This window comes from Bos indicus, chromosome 2, assembly GCF_029378745.1.
Source record: "Bos indicus isolate NIAB-ARS_2022 breed Sahiwal x Tharparkar chromosome 2, NIAB-ARS_B.indTharparkar_mat_pri_1.0, whole genome shotgun sequence".
Classification (NCBI taxonomy): domain Eukaryota; kingdom Metazoa; phylum Chordata; class Mammalia; order Artiodactyla; family Bovidae; genus Bos; species Bos indicus.
Window position 1 is genome coordinate 99,173,025 of NC_091761.1, and position 23,250 is coordinate 99,196,274.

At 35.4% G+C, this 23,250-nt stretch overlaps 1 protein-coding gene across 6 annotated transcripts in view; it reads right to left on the reverse strand.

The window, feature by feature from the left end:
* Positions 1-7,668: 7,668 nt before the first annotated feature.
* ERBB4 (erb-b2 receptor tyrosine kinase 4) overlaps positions 7,669-23,250 on the reverse strand; it is a 1,281,057-nt gene continuing 1,265,475 nt past the window's right edge. For 3 of the 6 annotated variants that reach the window (XM_070800265.1, XM_070800279.1, XM_070800261.1), the window contains 3 exons: positions 16,231-16,278; positions 15,127-15,424; positions 7,669-12,050 (listed from right to left, as the gene is read on the reverse strand). In XM_070800265.1, the coding sequence (XP_070656366.1) occupies positions 11,605-12,050; positions 15,127-15,424; positions 16,231-16,278 (792 nt within the window). In that variant the 3' untranslated portion in view covers positions 7,669-11,604. The remainder of the gene's footprint in view (positions 12,051-15,126; positions 15,425-16,230; positions 16,279-23,250) is intronic. The other 3 variants (XM_070800289.1, XM_070800272.1, XM_070800283.1) reach the window with 1 other exon arrangement.

Genomic DNA, 23,250 nt, shown 5'->3' on the forward strand with positions numbered 1-23,250 from the left:
GGGAATTTAGATGTCACATATGAGAACAAGTAATGGGGAAGAATCTTAAACTGGTCAACTATCTTTCAGATTAATTTTTTAAAAATTTAATTGGTCAGTTTATTTTTTCTGCCTCTAAATAAACTGGAGATTTGGGAAGGGAATTAAATTTTACTACAGAAAAAAAATGTGTTTATCACACGTCAGAGAAGGCAACGGCACCCCACTCCAGTACTCTTGCCTGGAGAATCCCAGGGACAGCGGAGCCTGGTAGGCTGCAGTCCATGGGGTAGCGAACAGTCAGACACGACTGAGCGACTTCCCTTTGACTTTTCACTTTCATGCATTGGAGAAGGAAATGGCAACCCACTCCAGTGTTCTTGCCTGTAGAATCCCAGGGACGGCGGAGCCTGGTGGGCTGCCGTCTATGGGATCGCACAGAATCGGACACGACTGAAGCGACTTAGCAGCAGCAGCAGCAGCATCACACATCTGAGTTTGAATATTTGAAGAAAAATAATGCTTGCTACTTCATTGTAAATATTATAAGAGAAATATAATTTAGTATGCAGGATAAGTTATTTTGATGTCAAGTGGATTTATGTCCCAGGAATGACCACTTTTTCTGCAGCCTGGAAAAGCTTTTTAACCTTACTAAAATTTACTTTCCTCATTTATGAAAAGAGGAAAATAATAATAACTTGTAAGGATGTAGTGAACATTAAATGAGACGATGAGTACAATGTTCTTAACAGAGGGCCAGGCATATGGGAAGCTTTCAATCAAAGTCTATTACTATTTTAATGTTGTTATATGGGCTGGAAGTCCATATAAATATAATGCCTTTACACAGTAAAGGCAAGATGATTGAGTAAATCCAAATAATACACATAAGAAGATGATATAAAATATTTAAGGTAACTAGGATGAGATATTAAGGTTTTATTCTAAGGATATCTTATGATACGTATGTGCCTCTTGCCCTAGGGATCCATGGGCTACTAATAGAATATGTCCTTAAAGCTTGGAATCTTGGTTTTCCTTTGTTTCTAAAAGAGACAGAAAGATTGGATATATGTTATTTTGTAGAACACACAATACTTATCTTCAAAATACAAGTAAATAGAAACAGGTTTGCAAGATGGGTATTTTTCTTTTAAGAATCTATGGGTAACTTGCAATAACAGGTATTTCAATATTCACATTCCCATGAGTACCATTTGGTTTAGTCTCCTGATTGCTATCTTGTGCTGAATCGTTCTGTTTATAGCTTTAAAATTGCTATCTGGGTGACAGTCTTCTGTTTCTAATCTTAAAATGGTTATCTAGTGGGTTTGCTCCCTATAGTTCATTGTACAGCTTGATAATACTGTGGAGGGAAATACAATTAGCTAACTATGCACCTGCTCAGTTTACAGTTTTATGAGTGTAACTTGTTCTATGATATACATCTTGGGGCTTGTGATGAAATTGCTTGAAAACAGAAATTCTGTATAAAACTTTGCAATATATAAATATATCATTACATATTTTAATATGTTTTCTCCATATTACTTTTCTATATGTATACAAACATATATGTGTGTATATATATATATATATAGATAGAGAGAGAGAGAGAGAGATCAATAAATACATAAATATAGGTAGATATCTAGCTGGCTTGCAGGGTCTTAGTTCCCCAACCTAGCATCAAACCTGGGGCCCCAGCAGTGGAAGCACCAAGCCTAACCACTGGACCACGAGGGAATTCCCTAATTGAAGTTTTGACATTGGTTCAGGATCAGATTGTATGCTGTATTTCAGAAGTTGCTTCCAGTGGCCATTTAGTAAACCCTAGAAAATTTATTGTCTTACTTATGAATTAGGTGTTTGATGTGAAGTTTCTCTTTCTTTAAACATTACCATATGTAATAACATTGCTAGAGCTAGGGATAGTTCTATGCCATATTCTCTGATATATGTTGGGGGATTAGTGGTGCTTTTACTGAGCAGATTTCTAAGACCCTGAAAAAGGAGACTCTACTAGTAGGCTCCCCACATGGTCATTTTAAAAAATCTTTTTACTTGTGATTATGTTGCATTTATCTTTCTTGAGTGAAAAGAACCAGTTTCTTCATCAAAAATGACTTGCTCCAGGGTAGTTTGAGTGAAGTTTTCAGGGCAGTCATCAAAGGACTAATGAAGACCTCTGGGGTCCTTGAATTGAGTCAATTTGTCAGCATGAATTATTCTCCAATCAAAATGAGATTTCTCTGCAGTAGCAGGAGAAAGAGAAGTGTTTAACTAAGTGGAGGAAAGAAAGATACTTCAATCAGAAGATGCTGCTTTTAGGGTGAGGACTACCACTTAGAGATGGTCACTTGACTCTAGATTTGTTATTTTAGTCTTATTTTCTTATCTAGATGACTGCTATTTTAGTAATATCTCAAAACAGTGTGGTGAGTCAAAAACCTACATATGCGGACTAATACATGCTCAAGCACTGTACAATTGGTAGGTATTACAACTACTGTGAAAGAACTCACATGATGCCACTGGAAGTGTCAACTCTACTTTTTAAGATATTAAAGCAATAATAAATGCAAGTTGTTTCTCCCTCTTCCTTAGGCTATCATTGGGTAAAAGTTGATGTATCTCACCATGAACACAGTGAAATGACAATGATCACAAAAGAACAGATCAAAATATTAAAGGGAGAGAATGTGTTCATGTCCATGCAAATAGCAGAGGTCTAATCAACAGGATATTTAAAGATCTATAACTGAGCAAGTTAAAGAGAACTTATTTCAAAATATTTGAAAATATATATTTTTTGTTCACTCTTTCAGTTGACACCATTTGTATTCAAATGACCAAAATAGTTTGAAAGAGTAATTGTGTTGAATGAGAAATTATTGGAATATAAAGGATTAAGAAACAATAATTAAAATAGAAAAGTTAGAATAAAAAAAAAGGTGTTGGGAGAGGATCTTATTCACATCATTAATGTCTCTGAAATCACTCTCCCCTCTTTCCATGGGCTTGTCCCAAATCATCTCAGTGACTGACTGTTTATAGTCCCTTTTTCTCTCCCTAACTTCAAGCATGGTACTAGCATTTGATATTCCTTATAACAAAAGATTTGCTGGCACCATTTTTATAAACTAAAATGAGTGCAGAAAGGAAAAAATCATAAAAATATTAATGTTATTTGGATACAACTTACCAAATATTTCATAATTTTTTAAATTCCCAAAGCAACAAACCAACCATGGTGAATTAAGTCTGCACAGATGAATGAATCTGCACACGTCAATAGGCTTTTGTGCTAGACGGTAAAAACATATGGAATGTGTTACATTCCAAACAACCAAAGGGTTCTGAAGAATCATTAATGAGGTTCATAAATATGGACAAAAATAAGCCCATTTTCACATCTTCTGATTATTAAATCTAGAACAAATCTTCTTCTTCTTCAATTGGCTTTTCTTATAACATATTTCTGACACAGAAGAGAACATTTGTTTCATATTTTATTGAATTTCATTTATATTAAATTAAAAATATATTTCTGACAGATTCATGTAACAAAAAGGCAGAACAGTTTTCAAATTGTTCAGCTGGGATGATCAGTATGGAATGAGGCAAAGCAGGTCGCATTCTATAATTGCCTGTACAGGTACAATTCTTTCCCAAGAGCCAAGAGAGGATCCTTGAGAACTAACAGAAAAGCCTAATTACAGAAATTTAAAATACTGTTTGTCCCTCATTCTCAAATAACAACAGAAAATGGGAGAAGGGAAGGAGGATGGGGTGAAAGGCTGGAAGGGAGGAAAGAACAAGGGAAATTATACTAAAAATATACCTAACATTAAAAAAGTTAGTATGTGTTAAGTGCATAATCCTTCATAGATAAAATAGAAAAAAAAATCAAAATAACATTACACCACACACAATTGGCATATCCTATTGTGTAAGCGAGTGCAGAGGTTGAACACGTCACCATAGTGCTGAACACAGAATCACAAGTAATGTCAGAATAACTTCCAACCCAAAAAAACAATCACAAGCCAATTACTTATATACAAATCAACCCTAAAGACAATTATGTTCCAAATAAAGATGTCCACAGAGGAAAATCAAAGCAACAGTATCCCTATTTACAAATGCAACTAGCCATGTCTTTAACAAGCTATAAAAATACTATTCACATTTTCAAACATACAGTAGTAGTTTTTGTTTATTTCAAAAAGGCAGCTAACTTTGAACACTGGGATTTAAATGAAACATCAATGGCTTACCAGCTAGGTATTCTTGCACCCCTGTCCTTTGAAGATACTTCAGAAGAGAGAGGGCTTGTTTTCTGTTTACAAGTTAAGAACATAAGGAAATGAATACAAATGTATATAATACCTTAAGCCTCTGCCTTTTTGGTAAAGTGTCTCCCTTTATCACCTGAACTGATCTTAGTCAACTACTCTGATGCATGTATGAGATGAGTGCTTGAGAGAGGATTTCATGTGACTTATTATTTATTTATTTATTTTTGTGCTCTGAACTATCTAGCAGATCAATTTCATTTTCATTTGACCTTACTGTAATGGTGCTCAAGAAAGATGAACAAGTAGTCAGGTCGTGTGAAAATGCAGTTTTGACCTGCAGGAACTCAAGTTCCTGGTGCTCACAACAAGAGATGTAGGCACACCAGCCAGTGAGATGTGCATTCAAAGTTAGCTGCCCTCGCACAGCTGCTCAGTTTAATAATCGACCCATTTAACAGCAGTACCAATTTATGCTACATATTCCAAAGTACCTTACTTTAAAAGAACAGCTTACATATCTACACTTAGAAAATAACTTCCGCAGTTGATTACTGAAGTAATCCCAAAGGATTCTTGGAGTGCTATGCTGTAACCCCCTCGCTCCCCCCACCCAGCCCCTGAGAGATCCAGAAATATACAGGAAAATGACTCTCACATTAGGGAAAAGGTACAACCCCCACCCACCCACCCCCACCATTAACTGAAAAATCTGGAAATGATACTCAAGAATCAGGTGATGTCATTACTTAGGAGGTATGATTTGCTTTCCTTCAAAACAGCTACAGGCCTGGGGAAAAAACAGCTACACATCAGGGATAAAAATAGCAGTAAAGGCAAAGTGGTTTGGACAAGTTAGGCTATTGCCTACAGGTATGAAATTTTGTTTTCTTGTATTTGTATATTTGAGCAAATATAACCACATGTCATGGTGATACAGGTAAAATTCTTAGAGCACTGAAAGAAAAATGTCCTGAAAGAGCAAAAGTAGAGAAAAAAATGGCGATTTATTAGACAACATGGACTTTCGTTTCTGTGAAACCGCATTCATTATATATTTGTCAGATGGATGAACGATCCAGTAAAGAGTTACAGGTGGTTCTCGGAGCTGAATAGTCTTTACCATTATAAGACTCTTCGTTATGGAAAACACACACACACACACACACACACACACACACACACACACAAACATAAAGCAGCTGTAAAATATTTGCAATCAGGAGCAAAGTAAGATAAATAAAGTCAATACTTTGCTGGCATAATAACTTATTAGAATGTAAAGTTTTTATGAAATGATTAAATCTAAAACCTACCAAATGTATGTGCACATATGTGTTTCAAGATTCATCACAGGCTGACGAATTCTTACAAAGGACGAAGTAAGAGACTCAATCTTCATGGAAAAGCATAATTTTAATTACATAAAGCATACTCTGTGCAGTCATTTATTTAAGAAATAATTTAAACAATGTCCAGATTGTTAGTACCTTTTATGGAAAAGTCAGACGTTTGAGGGCAGAGGCTAAATCAGTATTTCACAAAGCAACGTGTGGGACCTCAGAGTTCTATTATGGCTTGAGACAGGCACAGCATCATGAGGGCCACTTTGAACTGAGGTGGCAGTAAGTGAGGAAAACAGAGTAACCATGCCAATAGGAAAAGAAGTAAGGCCAGGATTTTCCTATAATGTCCAGAGAAAAATGAATTTTTCTGTGATTTCTAACAAGATAATCACTTACTTGCAGACCTGACTATCAAAGAGTATTTTCCAGGGTAAGCATGTGAATACCTCCATGAAATTAGGGCTTAGAGTCTTTTCAGCTCATGACTAGAGAAGCATTTCTGTGCCCTAAAGATCACCTGACTCTGAAGAGGTGAGGCAGGGGTCTGCAAAAGTGACATGTCTTACATTTTTGCAACTCTATAAAATCAGGGGACTTGAATCAAGGGTCTAAATTTTATTTATTTACTTAGTTTTTACAGAGACTTCTTTTTTAATGAAAAGAACAAAGCAGCCCATGGTGTGAAAAATTGTTTCCATATAAAAACACAAGGGCTCCTCACCCAACATGGTGCCCACGAGAGCTTCATGTTTGCAATTGTGGAAAGAACAACTCTTGCAAAGTTTCTCTGGGATTATAAAAGATTGTAATACTTCTACCCAGAGGTATAAACAACATCAAGGTCTCCATTGATACTGTTACTCTAAAATGATGTCCAGTCTATATCTCTGTAATATTATTCCTTCTTAAGCAAATGGCAGAAGATATGAGTCTGCCTTTAGGTGTCTGCATGGGTACAAGACTGTCCTTTAAAGGCCATATATACTGAGAAGCCTTTAAAGGACAGTCTTGTACCCATGCAGACACCTGGGGACGCAAAGAGTTGGACACTACTGAGCGACTTCACTTTCACTTTCTTTCACTTTCATACTGAGAGGCCAGGCAGAATTCTCTGCCTTCAGCATAAACAGCAGATTTACTTTTCTGGCTTTTCGACAACTAGACACTTATCCACCCGAAATTCTCATCAGTCCTATTAAAAATTATCTGGTTATTAACTAGTTCTCATCGGTCCTATTAAAAATTATCTGGTTATTAACTAGAGTCCAAAATAATGGAAATACAGCAGCTTGCTTTAGTATTTATTTCTCAGAATATTGTTAATAAATTCCTTGGATTCTTTTTGGAAATGGGACGGTATCATGGAAAAAAGAAAGGATATATCACAAAATTAAATGCATTTTGTTTGTTTGCTATATGGTGCCACTCATTCTTTTGTCTTTGCATAAGGTAATAGAACATTTTCATTTCCTTCACTTCATTTTGAAAATTCTTACTTAAAGTCATATTTGCCTGTTAAACGCTACAAGGTGGTGTTTTGCAAAACAAATCTGAAAATTTTCTCTTTACATGGAAAACATTTTACAAGCAGTCAAGGAATAAGAGAATGGGAAAAGAATTGTAATGCTTTAAAGCAAGTTTTCATTAGTGAAACTCACTTTTTACATGCCTACTTTCAGCTAAACCTAACAAATAATAAATTTAAGTGACAAACATTTTTTTACTACACAAAATCCATCCTACATCTTCATATCCTGCATTTTATTTTGCTACATTATTTTTGTGATTAGTTTCCTAGTTTGATAGTATTAAAATCATTTAACATATCTTAACCTAACTAAATCTACATCTTACAGCATTATCATGGTTCTGCCCAGATATATACAAGCTCTCATGGTCACCTTTTCTATTACCTTATGAACTACATATACTAGTTAAATAATCAACATTTATAGATGGATGAATAATTCAAGTTTTGAAATAAAGTTTAGATAGCTCTAGAAAAACATGTATTTACATCCTTCCCTGTCAAGCTTAACCAATTTCCTTTTTTTTTTTTTTTTAATTTTTGACACTTCAAAAAGCATGTTGATAACCCTTCCAACTTCATCTACGAGCAGAACCTCACAGTCCTGCTGGTTTGTCCTAGGCATTGGAAATATACATGATCTTCATGCCAAGTCCTGATTTACAAGGTATTAACATATACATTATACACTTAAAATAACACTATTTCTCTTCTCCAGCTACAAATATTCATTCTTCCTGATCTACTAAGAAAACAAACTCAAATTTTTGCTTTATACATTTTAATCTGATTTGAGTTTTGCTTGATTTTTTATTCCATGTCAAGAATATTACTCAAGAAAGAACTCTGCTCCTCAACTGTGCCACTAGTAATTTGAAAATCAACTGTTATCCAGTAGTTCAAGCACCTTTTTGTGGTTCAGGATGCTTTGTGGTTTTGGGTCTACCTTGGTTCAGAAGACATCTTTTCTTACCTATCTAAGAACTACTGCCCTGAACAACCAATTAGTTATACAGTTTTTCTTACCTGGAAATAAGATTCCCCAAGATAGGTCTAAGCTACAAGATTTGATGATTAAAAAAAATACAGTCTGTGTAATTTGACTATTTTCTTCAAATTTACTTAATTGGTTCTGCATATTTGCATTAATACAACTAGCCTGATATCCCAGTGCACTTTGAAGGCTTTAATTGGTATTTTAAAATTTCATTCTATTGAGTCGAGTGAGTTATTCTTTGGAACAAATAAACTTTTTTTTTCTCCCTCTCATACACTTTGAAATATGTTTTCCTGGGGGACAAAAATAAAACAAAAGAGAAACTCTTAAAACAACTGAAATCAAGTATGTACTAGAGAAATCATTCAAAAGGAACAATTAGATTCTTGTGAAGCATTTTAGGTCATTTTGGATTATACGTGCATCTATCTCCAGTTATTAGTACCTGTTTTACATAAGTCTTATGTTCCTAGGATGAAGGAGATACTACCTTTACTGAATATACTTCTATTACCTTAACAGTAAAATAATTTTCTTTCCTTCTCTAAGTGATTCTGCTTGTCATTTTCCCCAAAAAACTGTATGAATATCGTAAATCAGGAGAAAAAGTCAAGCTCTAGTATCCAACAAGGATACTGTCAGTGATAAGTTGGTACAGATTTATCTAGAAAAAGAGGTTTCTATCTAAACTTCTATAAATGATGATGTGAGGACTGCTTTTCCTGGAGACTCCTCTGACTGGGTAGAAGAACTCTGAGCTCTTAGGCTGTGGCCCTGAATCATTCTGTCTTCATCCCTGGGAAATTCATGTTTGAACTTCACTGTAAGACCTCTCAAAAAACGCCTCCTTACTCGACCTCATTCTTTTAGTTTCCCTCACTTTTCACAACTTCAGAAGAAATCAATTCCAATGTCTGCAATGTTCTTGGGCAAAAACCAACATCTACTGCTGATTTAATGGTTAAGTTAGAATCCGGAAATGACACTTAGCCAGTGATACAATACCCTTCTAGACCAGTTTGCGTTTGGATGATAACACTGAAACTATCCTATGTGTTACCTTCAGTAACTTGTAGGACGTTTCACTCATGTCCCAGATGAGTTCACAGAAGATCTTTTAACAAACAGCTGATTTTATATGATTGTTCAAAAAAGAGTCCATGCAATTGTATTCTTTGAATTATAAAAAAAATTAAATGTCATTCCAAATACATTTTAATTGTAAAATTTTAAAGTTAGGGATAGTATTGCATTTATCTGGGTGTTCCCCACATAACACAGTGCTTTTAGTAGACTATAAATAAATATGAGTTGAAAAATAAGGGAGCTGAATGGGTGGAGAGACTTACTTTTTCAAAATAGGCAGAAACCTAGATTTCTTGTCATTTTTTCCCCTACTGTTTTCCATGGAGATTTTCAGTCTGTTTTCAATTAGGTGATTCATTCTGGAGAAGGAAATGGCAACCCACTCCCAGTATTCTTGCTTGGAGAATCCCATGGATGGGGGAGCCTGGCAGGTTACAATCCATGGGGTCGCAAGAGTTGGACACAACTTAGTGACTAAACTACCACCACCAGGTGATACATTCAAATTCTAATATTTTATCCCTGGAAAGAAATATAGTTTACAAAATTCCAAATAAATTGGGGCAGATTTTCCTAGAAGGGGCAGATTTATATCCAATTTTTCTAACTGCTGACCTGAGGCCTCCATTTTTCTGAAAACTCAACCCTATCCTTTGTTTCTATTGCTCATCTTAACTCAGTAGGTATTCTTCAAAATGATACACAATAAAGATGGCTCTAGAACTAGGATGCTGTTTGAAGAAAAAGAGTTATATAACGTATCAAAAGGGTAGTACGTTGTATATTAAAATAATTACATGAGAAACTTTTTTCACATTTATTTACAACTTTTAACCCAAGGATCTATCTAAAGCAGTGAATGTTTGTTTATTTCTTTTTGTTATACCAATTTATGTGCAAAGTTACCTTCCACTTAATATAAATGAGTCTTATACTAAAAATTCCATGGAATTTAAGCCAATCCTTACTTGCATTCCTTCAAATGGAGTGTATAAACTGAACAACTTTCCTCATGTAGAAAATGGGATATTACATGTGGAGCATGTACTGACTCTTTTACCATAATCCCCTGATATTCTTCCAAAATCCTAACTTGCTTGGTTTGGCATTTCCACAGTCTTTCTTTATCTTAGCTCTTAAAAAAAAATGTACTCAAATGTGTTATTTTGCTGGTTGCTTCCATATTGCTTCATTCAAAATCCAAAATGAAGTTCAGAAAGAGAACAAATAAAATTACAGCTCAAGTGCAAACTACATTTCTGAGTATCTGTCAGGTAGACATACTCAATCCAGTGTGTTTCTTCCAGTTCAAAGGATTCCCCATTGGACCACCCCTGAAAGTGTCAGTAGGTTTTATGAACCACGCACAACTGTCTCTTAGTTTCCCTTCTATTCTTAACATTATTACTACCTATCAAGTACTGTCTTTCATAGAGGGGAAGAAAATGAAGAATATACAGGAATGGAGGGAGGAGAATCCATATTCAATATTGTAAAACACAAAAGTTTGATTTAATGTTATATTTGACCAATACCTTGGCCTCCCCTTCTAATTTTAAAGACTGTATATTTAAAATAGTGGCCATTTCACCATATTAAAATATCTCTTTTTACAATTCTTTCAATTTATAGCAACACCTAAGAAGGTTTGATGTAAAAATCTTTGCAATTACAAATTAAAGCTGAAGATATAGGAGAAAGTAATATGAAGAAACAGATCAAAGCAAAACAAAGTGATAAAATAAAAAAGCTCCCCAAACATAATTACTGGTTATAACTTGGATGAAGATAATTATGAAGGCTGAGTTGGCCATTCTTGCTTGTCAAGACAGAAACTGGTGGAGAACGAGTTTGGATTTTCAATCTTAAGTTACTATCATACATTATAGAAAAGGTTATCGTTTTGTTCTACTGAAAACGTCCTTAGGATTACCAGGGATGTTGAAAATATACGGATCAGTTCCTGCAGATAGGAACAGATAGCTTGGATCTTTCAAGCATCTGCTTTGAAAGAAAGGAAGGAAGGAATAAAAAGAAAAAAAATGGTGGGGTGTGGGACGTGGAGAACTAGTTTGACGGCAGGCAGTATTGCCTCCTATTTGCGTGTCCTTTTCTAGCTGTTCCAGTCTCCTGGCCAACCCATGCAGAGAAATGAAGAAGCAGTGTGGTTCCTCCTCTCTTTCTCTTTCAGTCCTTCCTTCTAATGTTCAAGTTAGATAAGCACAAAATTAGCATTGCATCTCTATAGCTTCCACTGGGAAGTGTCAAAACTACTGGCCTTGGGAGTAGAAGGAAGAAAACAAGAGAAAGAGAGGCCGCGGGAAATGAGAGTGGGTGTGTCTCTCCACCCGGAAACCACTGCGGAGCTCACACCACAGTATTCCGGTGTCTGTAGGGCGGCGGAGGCAGCACAGTGCCTGGCTTCAGCGAGAACTCAGAGAGGTATTCGGGATTCTCGGCCACAATAGGCCGGATCCGTCCATTTTGTTTATAAAAATATTTTGTGCTGTACTCCTGCAGGTAGTCTGGGTGCTGAAGGGTGCTCCGAGGTGGCAGGCTGTGGTTCCAGTAGTCGGGGTTGTCGAATGCTTTCTTGGCTTTCTCTGGCACAGACAGTACGCTGTTCTTCAGGTACTCGGCGTTCCCCAAGGCGTTGGCAAAGGTGTTGAGGTACAGCGGCTCGTTTACATACTCATCCTCTGCCTTGGGTGGACCACTGGAAGCGCTGTGATATTCGGGATTATCCAAAGCCTGAAGGTCTCCATTTTTCCTCCGAGAAACGAAAGGGTTCTCCTCCACAGGGTTCAGGTATTCTGATGGAATACAAAAGTATCAGTTAACATCTACTTTCTGGAAAATGTAATTCTGGCCATGGTTATACAGGACGGTTAGTTTCCTTTTCCAGAACAATAAAGCCACGGGTTTCATGAATTTTCCCCAAAACTATTCTGTGGATTACAACTGTCATAGGAAAGACGAGTAAGTGGGCAAAAACATGTTAGTGACAAAACAAGGCACCAACAGGGCCAACGTCAGAGTTCCTGTCCTTCAGAAAGAAGGAAAGACCGTTCTTCTTTCCCTCTAATTATATTTGTCTCTCCTACATATTGCAGAAGGAAAATGGCAACCCACTCCAGTATCTTTGCCAGGAGAAGTCCCTGGACAGAGGAGCTTGTCGGGGTACAGTCCATGGGGTCGCAAATGGTCAGACACGACTGAGCGACTCACACTCCTACACATGGGGCCAGTTGTTTAAATGCTTCTGTTTTTTAGAAGTTACTCATTTCTGTTAGAAAATCAAACAACCTATCAGGATTAAATAGCCTTTAACTGTGGAGAAGTGAGAATTCTAAAAATAGTGTTGGAAAATCAAGATTAACTCCATGCCATAATAAATGAATGAAGTAAAAGAATAGTGTTTCTTAGTCTATGTATTTGCTGGGAATGTCTGCATAAGTAATAACGGTTTGATTATAGATGTTCCCTCAGAAAGATAAACACACAGGGAAGAAAACATCTAAGGAAAAGACTTAACTAATCAAATCAGATAAATAGCTAACATGCTTTTAAATTGACTTGCTTGATAGTACGTAAGCTTAACAATAAATATAATTGTAACGTTTATTTCCAGTAGCTAATCATAATCATAAGATAGCAAACTATAGTTTGAATCATATGAAATTACTGTTTTGTAGGTTGAAACCAGTCTTAGAGCAGCTATTTTGTATGATTCAATATAATAAATTTATCTAGAATAGGTATTGGCCTAGAATTTTTTTTAAAAATGCTGCTAGTTAATACTGCTTCCCTCAAGTTTAATTCTACCCCTTTGTTTATCGTGTAGACTATACATAGACATATCGACACATATGTAGCATATCCTCTTTTTAAATATATGCACAAAAATGACACTTTAGCTATTCCTATTTTGGTGTCAGGGTAGGAAGAGGGCCTGTTTGTTGAGATACTACCATTCTGAAACAAACTTCCTATCCTCCATACCAAACTTGACAACATAGAGAGAAAAATCTTATCAATCCAGGGTTATTTTTTCCTGGATATAGAGCTGTTGGATATAGTTAACTATTTAGCATCATGTGCAAGTTAAGAGACAGTAATGAAAAATCCCATGGACAGAGGAGCCTGGTGGGCTACAGTCCATGGGGTCACAAAGAGTTGGACATGACTGAGGACTGAGCAAAAAGTAATAATAATAATGAATATCCTACCATCAAATTCACAGATTATAGTTCAGTATCTTACAAGGCACTATCACTTCATCCTCACAACAATCCTGTGAAAAAGGCATGCAAACTGTATTTTTCTAGCTTTGTAGACAGAAAATTGGGATTAAATGATGTATGAAGGATACAATTAGCGTTGAAGTAGAATTCAAATTCCCTAACTTATATTGAAAGATCTTCTTGTTCTATGGCATGGTTTTCACTGTTGCCCTTATAGGAAGGAGTAGGTTGAACTTTATACTTCATCACAAGTTTTAATTTGAATGGGTCTCAAAGCTACTGTCATTTTAAGAAAAATATATAAAAAAGAAAAACTTTAAGGGAGTCAGAATTGGATTTTTCTTACTAGATTCCTGAAATTTCTCCATTGAAAATATAGGTATGTCTATACTAAAATTATCTGCTCTCTGAGAACTGGGCTAGAATAGAATAACTTCTATAGAAACGTGGGTTTCTTAGTACACAGAGATAAAATCTGGGGATGGTCTACCTACTGTGAGTCTACACAGACTGAATTGCTTTTCTCTTGGAAGGTTCAAGGTACCTTTTCTCAATGCAATCTGCTCATCTATTGTCCTAATGCAAATTCGTATAGCCATGTGGTTCCGTAGACGAATAGTTTTATGGTTGAGTTGAGAATCTTCCCGGGGAACATTCCACTTTCTGAAGGATCTGCCAAATCTTCCCAAAACCTACATTTGTGTCACTACTAGGCTACTCAAACTTCCAATTCTTCATTACAGTAATATTTTCATACATATGGAAGTGGATATATTTTAATAGGTTATTGATAATATGTACTTAGTGATGCCTTAACTGAATATTACAAAAGTGAATATAACTACATATTAAGGGAGATAAAGGACCTTCATACAGAGTCTTAAAATATAATTTACTGTGACACTAAGACTCTGGGACACAGTCATCAGTTTTTAATAACAGTCATCCATCTTCTCTTTTTTTCTGATGCTGTTAACATAGAAGGAAAGAGTTTTTTTCAAAATTGAAATTTATTTGGATATTTAACATGCCTACTACGAACTTTGTAAAGTTATTGCTGTGCTTCCTAAAACCATAAACTATGAATATTTTCAAGATGTGATGGTATACATATAAGTATATGGAGGGCCAGAACTTTAATTTTTGAAATGTACCCTATCAGAAGTCATAATTTCCTATAATAAGCTGGGTCATTTAAATGACACCATTTTAATGCATCAATCAAATCTTTTATTGATGCCATCAAAAGCTTTGGACACTTTTACCAATAATACCAGTTTTTATGATCACCAGTGGAGCAAGGGTTCTGAAATCTTGTGATATGCTGCCTCATTTAAATACTCCAATAAAGTTATGTTTATATCAGTGCTTCTCAAGCTTAACTGTGCATAAAAGTCTCCTGGGGATCTTGTTCAAATGCAGATTCCTAATCAAGTGGGGTCTGAGATTCCAGTTTCTAAAAAAGCCCCTAGATGATGTGGATGCTGTTAATTCAGATAGCCTACTAGGAGTAGCAGTGTCTAGGCCTTTTGTGGGTCACCAATGTTACACAGGCAAATGGTTTGGCAATTTCCCTTCTAGACTTTGCTTATGTTGATGAAAGTAAATGTCAAATGTCAATCATTTCTGAGCATTCTGTTTGTACCTTGTTTGGGTTTGTCTCGCATAGGAGTCATGTAACCTTCTTCATCCAGCTCTCCTCGTGGGCTCCGTTCTGGGGCAAACACTGTGGGGTCAGCGCTGTATCTCTGGGTGCTACTGTCCTCTTGGACATGGGGTGCCATGGATTTGCGTAAGGTGCCATTACAGCAGGAGTCATCAAAAATCTCTGCAGTAGCCCCCTGAGCAATGGGGGCTTCTGGGATTGTGCTGGTGGTGGCCCTGTAGGGCATGGGCACTCCTTGTTCTGCAGCGAAGCCCCCGTCTCGGTAGACAAACTGGTTCTGTCAATAGTAGAAACACATTTGGAGACCAAAGTTATTGGGAGGAATAGCAATCAAAAATATGGATGTTAATAACCAAAAGGATACAGAAGTTTGTCTTTCAGAGCAAAGTCAGAGTTTATTGTTTTTTTCCCCCCTAATAGTTAATGAGTCTGAGTTATAGACTAGAAACACCTAATATTCTAATTTTGTCCTATAAAGTAAATCAATTGTGGGAAAACAATTTGGAAATATATGTTTTAATTTTACTAACCACCTAACACATGGTCTAATAAAAAGTATTTCATATTCTTTCCCACAACTGCCTATTTTTAATGTAAAAATTCAAAGTGAATTTTCAAGACAAATGGCAATGTCATTAACTATAGGCAGTTGCCATTATGAACAGAAGCCCAGTGATGACATTTGAATGGTGAGAGTTCCTTACTGCCTTCTAGTCTATTGTTACTATAATTTTGAGTCTATAAGTACATAACTGGAAAATCATCACCAAAATTCTGACTTTTTAGCACAAGACCTATAATCATGGACATAAAGATAACCTCCTTACCCAGAAGCATAATGTATGAGCCCAGGTAAATTTTTCAGATGAAAATCAAAAGCTACTGTGGATGAATGATACCTTAGCTCTGGATTATCTACTGAGATAAAACATATCTACATAGGCAGCTACACAAGCTACAGTAAATTCTTAACTCACTGTTGGCAAAGGCAAAATGAGGAAATTATGGTGAGACGAGACAGAGGAAACATGGTAGGCAAAGACCAAAATCCTAAAAGATGAAGGTTGATTGTGAAATACTTACTCCTGACATAGGGGTGTAGGCAGGAGGAGGGCTGTGTCCAATTTCACTCTAATAGGAAAGAAAAATGGAATGATGGATATAATAAGAGGTGATATGAATGGGAAAAAAAAGAAAAGAAAAAGAAAAGCCACATGAGTTGTATGAACCAATAGGGAACATGTGCACAACAGTGATGTTTGCTAAACAGCAAAATTTTATGTACTCTGATCTCAAGAACGTTTATTTATATATTTTGAGAGTACTATATATAATTCAGTCCTTGTAAAGGAAAATTAAAAAGAAAAATTTTAAATGCATTAAAAATTATGTTGACAATAAATATTCTTCTGATGAACCCTGAAAGAAAGGGAAAAGTAAATAATAAACTAGAGTTATAAACAAGGAATGCTTTCCTCTGTTATACTTTAGGTGACTGGAATGATCACATATCACCACATTAACTTTCTCCTATAAGAAGCTTATCTAAAAAGAGATGGAAGTAGATATCAATTTTCTTGGAATAATTTTTGTTATCAAATTACATTTATTCTTTATCACTTCAGCTAAGTGTCAGCTTCTCAACCTTTTCTTATAGAAAGGGTAAATAATATTTTCTCATTAGTCTCTTTTTAAGTGAACAAACAGCAGAAAATCTTGAAAAATTGGTTTCTTTCCTGGAAACATGCTTTACATACATTACTTTTATGTATTTAGAATCAGTTGAAATTAGATAGCAATTAGAAAAAAAAAACAAAAAGACATATTCTTATGGCTTACAACTCTAACCTATGGGTTAAATAAAAGTCAGTATAAAAATATGATAAAATATTAAGGATAACTTTCTTTAGGCTAAGCACAGGAGATATATGAATGCCAATTCTTTTTCTTAGCATATATGTATATAAAATACCAATTATTTATTAAGCACATTTCTTGAGAAACCACCATCTGTGTATGCACAAGGCACTTTTCAAGGCACTTGAGATAATGAATAATGAAGATAAAAACAGTTGGTTTTGTGAACCTTTCATTCTATACCTTCTGGCTTTAAGTGAACAGATATGACTAAAATAAACCTCAAAGACAACATCTTGAAACATCTATAAAACAGAGCTAAATCTTATTCCAGGTCGATGTTTTTATAATTTACAGATTGACAGAACAACCTAAGAATATGGTCCCACAGAGATTAACTGTTCAATACAAATTAATAGCAACTAGATAATAGAATTTTCCTTAACTGAGTCTTCTGAACTTAAGGGGACAAGCTCTGAACACTTACACTGAATTTACATTTTACCTCTGCCCATAACTGAGTCACTTACATGATGGTATAGAAAATATTTATTTCTTTCTTTCTCTAGTAACATAACTAACATCACACTAAAGGATATAACATGGAAATTTGGATATATTTGTTATGCAATGCATAGGAGGAGCTTTGTAGAGTGGACAGATTGTTGTATGGTATTGTTGGGACTGAGCTCCAGTCCCAATTATGAGTGATGTGGTCAATCATGAAATACCTCATTTTTGTCCTTGGCCTCTTTACCTTATTCTTAATGAAGATACCTATTCTTAATGGAGAAATAAGGTATTTCACATATGAATAAGCTTTGTAAACTCTGCACTATTATACAAATGTAGAGGATATATAAAATTTAAATGTTCACACCTGCTAAATCATATTTTTAAATTCAAGCAATCAAACTGCCAAAGCTTCTCATCAAAGAAGCATTTTTAAATGCTTATCTGTCTTCCACATCACCTGAAATATATTTTGCTATCTTTCAGAAAGTTATTAAATCTAATTCATTTGTTCATAAATTTGAGAAAGAAATTTTTCATATAATACAGTGATATGTTAAAATAGAAAGCTGGTACAAAAATATGACACCTGCCTGTTGGAACTTTATCATATTACAATCTTGGCTTTACCCTTTCATTAAACTTGAATTATTTGGCAAACATTTAGTAAATATTTGTTAAATTTATATGATAAAAGCATAGGGATTATGTTAGATGCTGGAGATACCATGATATACTAGGAAAGGCTTGGCCAGTGGCCTTTCCCAGTTTACATTGTATGATCAAACATTTCCTGAGATTGTTGAAAGAAAAAAGCAAGAGTAAAGTGAGGATGGAGTGAATTTATTTCAATTCTATGATTATATATTAAAAGGCAAAGTATTTCAAAGTATTCATAATCACCAGTGTTCCTTTGACCTCTTATTTGCAAGAGTTGTTATACTGGGTAATGTTTGAATTGTGGCTGAAAAAATAGCACTGCCTGCTACATGTTTAGCATTTTATAAAACTTGAGAGAGAAATGACCAAAAGAATAACTTACAAGTCATTCTTCATCAGGAAATACTTTATTATCTATATTCATTATCTGGGCTAGGCCATCTTCAATTGTAAAGGCATCATATTAAAAATAATTAGACCTCTTGCAGTTAGTGTGTTCCAAGACAGGAAGTGTGGCCATGCTTTATTTGAATGCATCTGCTGTCCTGCATTTGTAAGTCTTTCCATTAGCAGCCAGCCAACTCTGCTTCTGGACACACTGCCAGATACCATCACAGTAATAAGAGTGTCTTCATGTTCTTCCTAGTTTTTACCATTAAAATAGGAAAAAATGCTAAGCAAAGTCCCCTTAGTGTTCATTGTTTTTAGGGTTACTGGCTGCTTTTTATGTTTCTGTTTCCATTTTTTCCATTTGCTTTTTTTTCTGTTTTCCATGATAAAAAGCACCTCATTCATATCTCCCTGGAAGGGCAATACATCTACAAGGGAACATCTGTGAGGCCAATTAGCTGGGCTGGAAATGTGATATAATTGTTGTTTAAATATATTTAAATTACATGTTAATCACTATGTCATAATTTATAGGCTTTGAAAATAACTTTTTGTACTTGAGAGCCAAGCCAGATTTTACTTGTTTTTGCCATTTTTAGTTTGTAACAAGCTCTTCTCATTCCCCACACAACCATCCCTCCAATTCCCCACACTTGAAGAGCTGAACTTTTAATACTGGAAAGAATGACAGCTGCAAGTAAATTGGTTGAGTAAAAATTAAGATCCCCACGATCAGAATGAGCTGGAATGACCTTAACGTCCTAAGCATAACAAAGCAGTGCTCTCAGTTTAAAGGCTTTTGTTATTTTATTGTGCCACTTTCTAAACTGTCTATCAAAGCCTGGCTTTGAGGATCTTCAGGAAGCAGCACTGGGTACATCTGTTCAATTAACTGGCAAGGGGATTTATTGTCAGCAGGACAAAGATAGAAAGAGGTGGGCTATAAACTGGCAGGTGATATGGAGCTTGTTCCTGGTGGGGAACTATGTAAGGGTGATGAAGAGAGTCAAGTTTAATTTGTGGCTGTAATCACTGGGACACTGTATGATTAACTTGGACTCAAATCCCAGAGGTTATAGAGAAGGCAAATGTCAGCAAATATATCAAATACAGTATTAAATGGATATTTACATACACCATGTCCGAAAATTTACTTTTCAACTGAACGATAAAAATTTGAACCTTTGTCTTATTACACGTGCTGCATTTCTCATATTTATTGTTTTAATTAAAAGTATTATATTATTCCTACGAAATTTTACCTTGTTAACTCAGTGAAATTTTAAATTGTTAAATAGATGAATCGTTAACCATCATATTTTCAAAAAATATTATACAAATCTATCTTCTTAGGAAACAAACAAAAGTACATGCTTAACGCCTACTTTCTATTTAAATTAAAGATGTGCTTAATGAGAGTTTTTTTAATCTTCAGATAATTGTTACTGTCAATATTAGCCATAGGATTAAAGTTTCTAGGGCCAAGAATCACCCTAAATCCTTTTAACTAAAATGGCATGTGTCTCTGTATGATGGTGCTAATCCATCAGCACTGATTTATTACCTGGACACTTGCACATTTTAAGTATGAAGAGTTCTCAATTTTTTATCCTCTTTGGCATACATCCTTAACACTGATGGGCATTTTTCCATTTCACAGGTCAGGTAGTGGACAGAGAGAATGCCCTTTTTTTTTGTATTATGAACAATTTTTGATGTTTGGCTGTAACTCTTTATCTTTTTTACAACTGAGTTCAATACACCAGCCTTTGAGACATTTGGATTTTGAATCTTCATTTTTCATAAGACAACTGGAAGAAAACAAACAAAATATATTCACATTCCCCAAACTAATAAGAACTGGAGAAGCCTATTGAATTTAGGCAGTTGTCACATACACGTGCATGTGTGTGAATATATATGTTACACAAAATATTTTTTGTCTGTTTATATGTGTTTATTAATGCACTCATTTATCTATCTAGTTTGATTATATGAGATGCTACTTTTAAAACAACTTTTTTATTCTACACAAACAGGGCTTCCCAGGTAACACTAAGGTAAAGAACCTGCCTGCCAATCCAGGAGACATAAGAGATGCAGGTTCAATACCTGGGTTGGGAAGATCCCTGGAGGAGGGCATGGCAACTCACTCCAGTATTTTTGCCTGGAGAATTACATGGACAGAGGAGCCTGTAGTCTTCTGGCTGTAGTCTATAGGGTCACACAGAGTCGGACATGACTGAAGAAACTTAGCACACACACACTCTATACAAACAAAATAATAATGATGATATAACAATAGATAATATAATGACATCATATTATAGTAAATAAGTTAATTACAATGAACCTGTGTGCCAGTTGAAGGCATATTAACTTGGGCTTTCATCTTTTTTTCACTTTTCAGTAACCCTAGAGCTTAATTATAAAGTCCACTCTGTTTCACAGATGAATATATTACTTCTCTTAGGAAAACTGAGAAATAGCAAGGAAGCTAACATGTATTGTAAACCTACCATGTGCCACGGACTAGAATATTTTAAGTTTTATTTATTCATATGAACTTTCAAGATAAATATCAATATTAAAAATTATGACTCCCATTTTGCAGGTGAGAAAACAGGACCAGGGAAGTTTAAAGTCCTTCCCATGCATAAACACAGTCACTGGTGTATGACTCCGTGAATCTAACTGCTGCTGCTGCTGCTAAGTCACTTCAGTCGTGTCCAACTCTGTGCGACCCTGTAGACGGCAGCCTACCAGGCTCCTCTGTCCTTGGGATTCTCCAGGCAAGAAAGCTGGAGTGGGTTGCCATTTCCTTCTCCAGTGCATGAAAGTGAAAAGTGAAAGTGAAGTCGCTCAGTCGTGTCCGACTCTTAGCGACCCCATGGACCGCAGCTTACCAGGCTCCTCCGTCCATGGGAGTTTCGAGGCAAGAGTACTGGAGTGGGGTGCCATTGCCTTCTCCGCCTGAATCTAACACCTTCTCAGTATTCCACAAGTAGATTTTGACTTTAGCATTTCTATTCTCTGCCCTCTCTGCCACTGTATAATGTTTCAGCTCTTCTCTCAAATAAGATACTATGGCTTATCTTTCTTAGGAAAAACTAACCTAAAGGAGAAATTTGAAAAAGTAACTAGACTTAATTATAAAATACTGATAATGGCTTACAATGTTGTCTACCCATCTTATTTGCATTTTAATTTATTCAAAGGACTTAAACAGGAAAGCTACTAGATGTAGAATGTTAGGTGTTAATAGAGAATATATGTGTGTGTTTATATATATATAAACTATGATTTTAGATCAACAAGACAGACTGAAGGAAGAACAGATACTCATATACATGTCTATGTAGATTACTTACCTTACCAAGAGCAAAACTTAACCCTGAAGCAGGAGGAGATGGTTTTGAATAATGGGAGAGCACAAAGATTTTCCATGACAGCACTCTCGCCTATGGATTTATTATTCCTAGTCCAAGCTTAGTCAATAAATTCCTCTTCCTGCTCCACTACGGGTAAGTAAGCTATTGTTTCCTACAGGCAACTCCTGTAGCCTTTCCAAATATTAGTAGAACAAGAGGACATTCCCTGTTTAAATACTCATTGTTAGATGAGTCAATAAAACGGAAGCTGAAAATTCCACACTTTATACCTTTCCGTATGTTCTTGTTCAATGATGAAGTTGAACACTGATGTATTAGAACAGTCTTATGGACTCTGTGGGAGAGGGAGAGGGTGGAAAGATTTGGGAGAATGACATTGAAACATGTAAAATATCATGTAAGAAGCGAGTTGCCAGTCCAGGTTCGATGCACGATACTGGATGCTTGGGGCTAGTGCACTGGGACGACCCAGAGGGATGGTATGGGGAGGGAGGAGGAAGGAGGGTTCAGGATGGGGAACACATGTATACCTGTGGTGGATTCATTTTGATATTTGGCAAAACTAATACAATTATGTAAAGTTTAAAAATAAAATTAAGTTAAAAAAAATAAAAGCATAGATATGCTCTAACTAAAAAAAAAAAAAAAAAAGAACATTATTAGCATAGTCAAAAAAGAAAGGTTATAAAGAAATGTGATTTTACATTAGGGCCAACATTCCTTAGCTTGATTTTAAGATGAACAATAAGAATTTTGTCACCTCTCTTGATATTAGTAATCGTGTAAAATTTATATCTCTTCATCCTGGGATGAAGATGGTAAATATATCTTTATTTTTTGTTCTGGCAACTTTCTTTTGCATCTTTCTTTTGTTTACATTCTTTTTGCCAACATACTGTAGTATTTGAACCTTTTCCTAATTATCACTTTAGCTACTAGTTGACTTCTGTATCCAGAAATCTAAAGAGGAGAACTTTTAGGGGTTTCCTTAAAGATTTCCCAGCAGTTCTTTTCAGTTAGAGAAGGTACAGCCATTTTTCCGAATTTTTAAACTTATCTTTAAGAACATCTAGTTCAACTGCACCGTCTCTGTTTGAATCTAAAGGAAATCATTAAGCCTTTACTGTGTCCAAATTCTCAGGTCATCTGACTAATTTTCCAAGTGCATCCAAAAGTAGTCTGTCTCTTTGCTTGTTTTTTATCCCAACATCATGAAGATTATTTAGTGAAGATTTCTTAATACATAAAAAAAAAAAAACACTGATGTCAGGCAACTCTCTTTTTTAAAGAG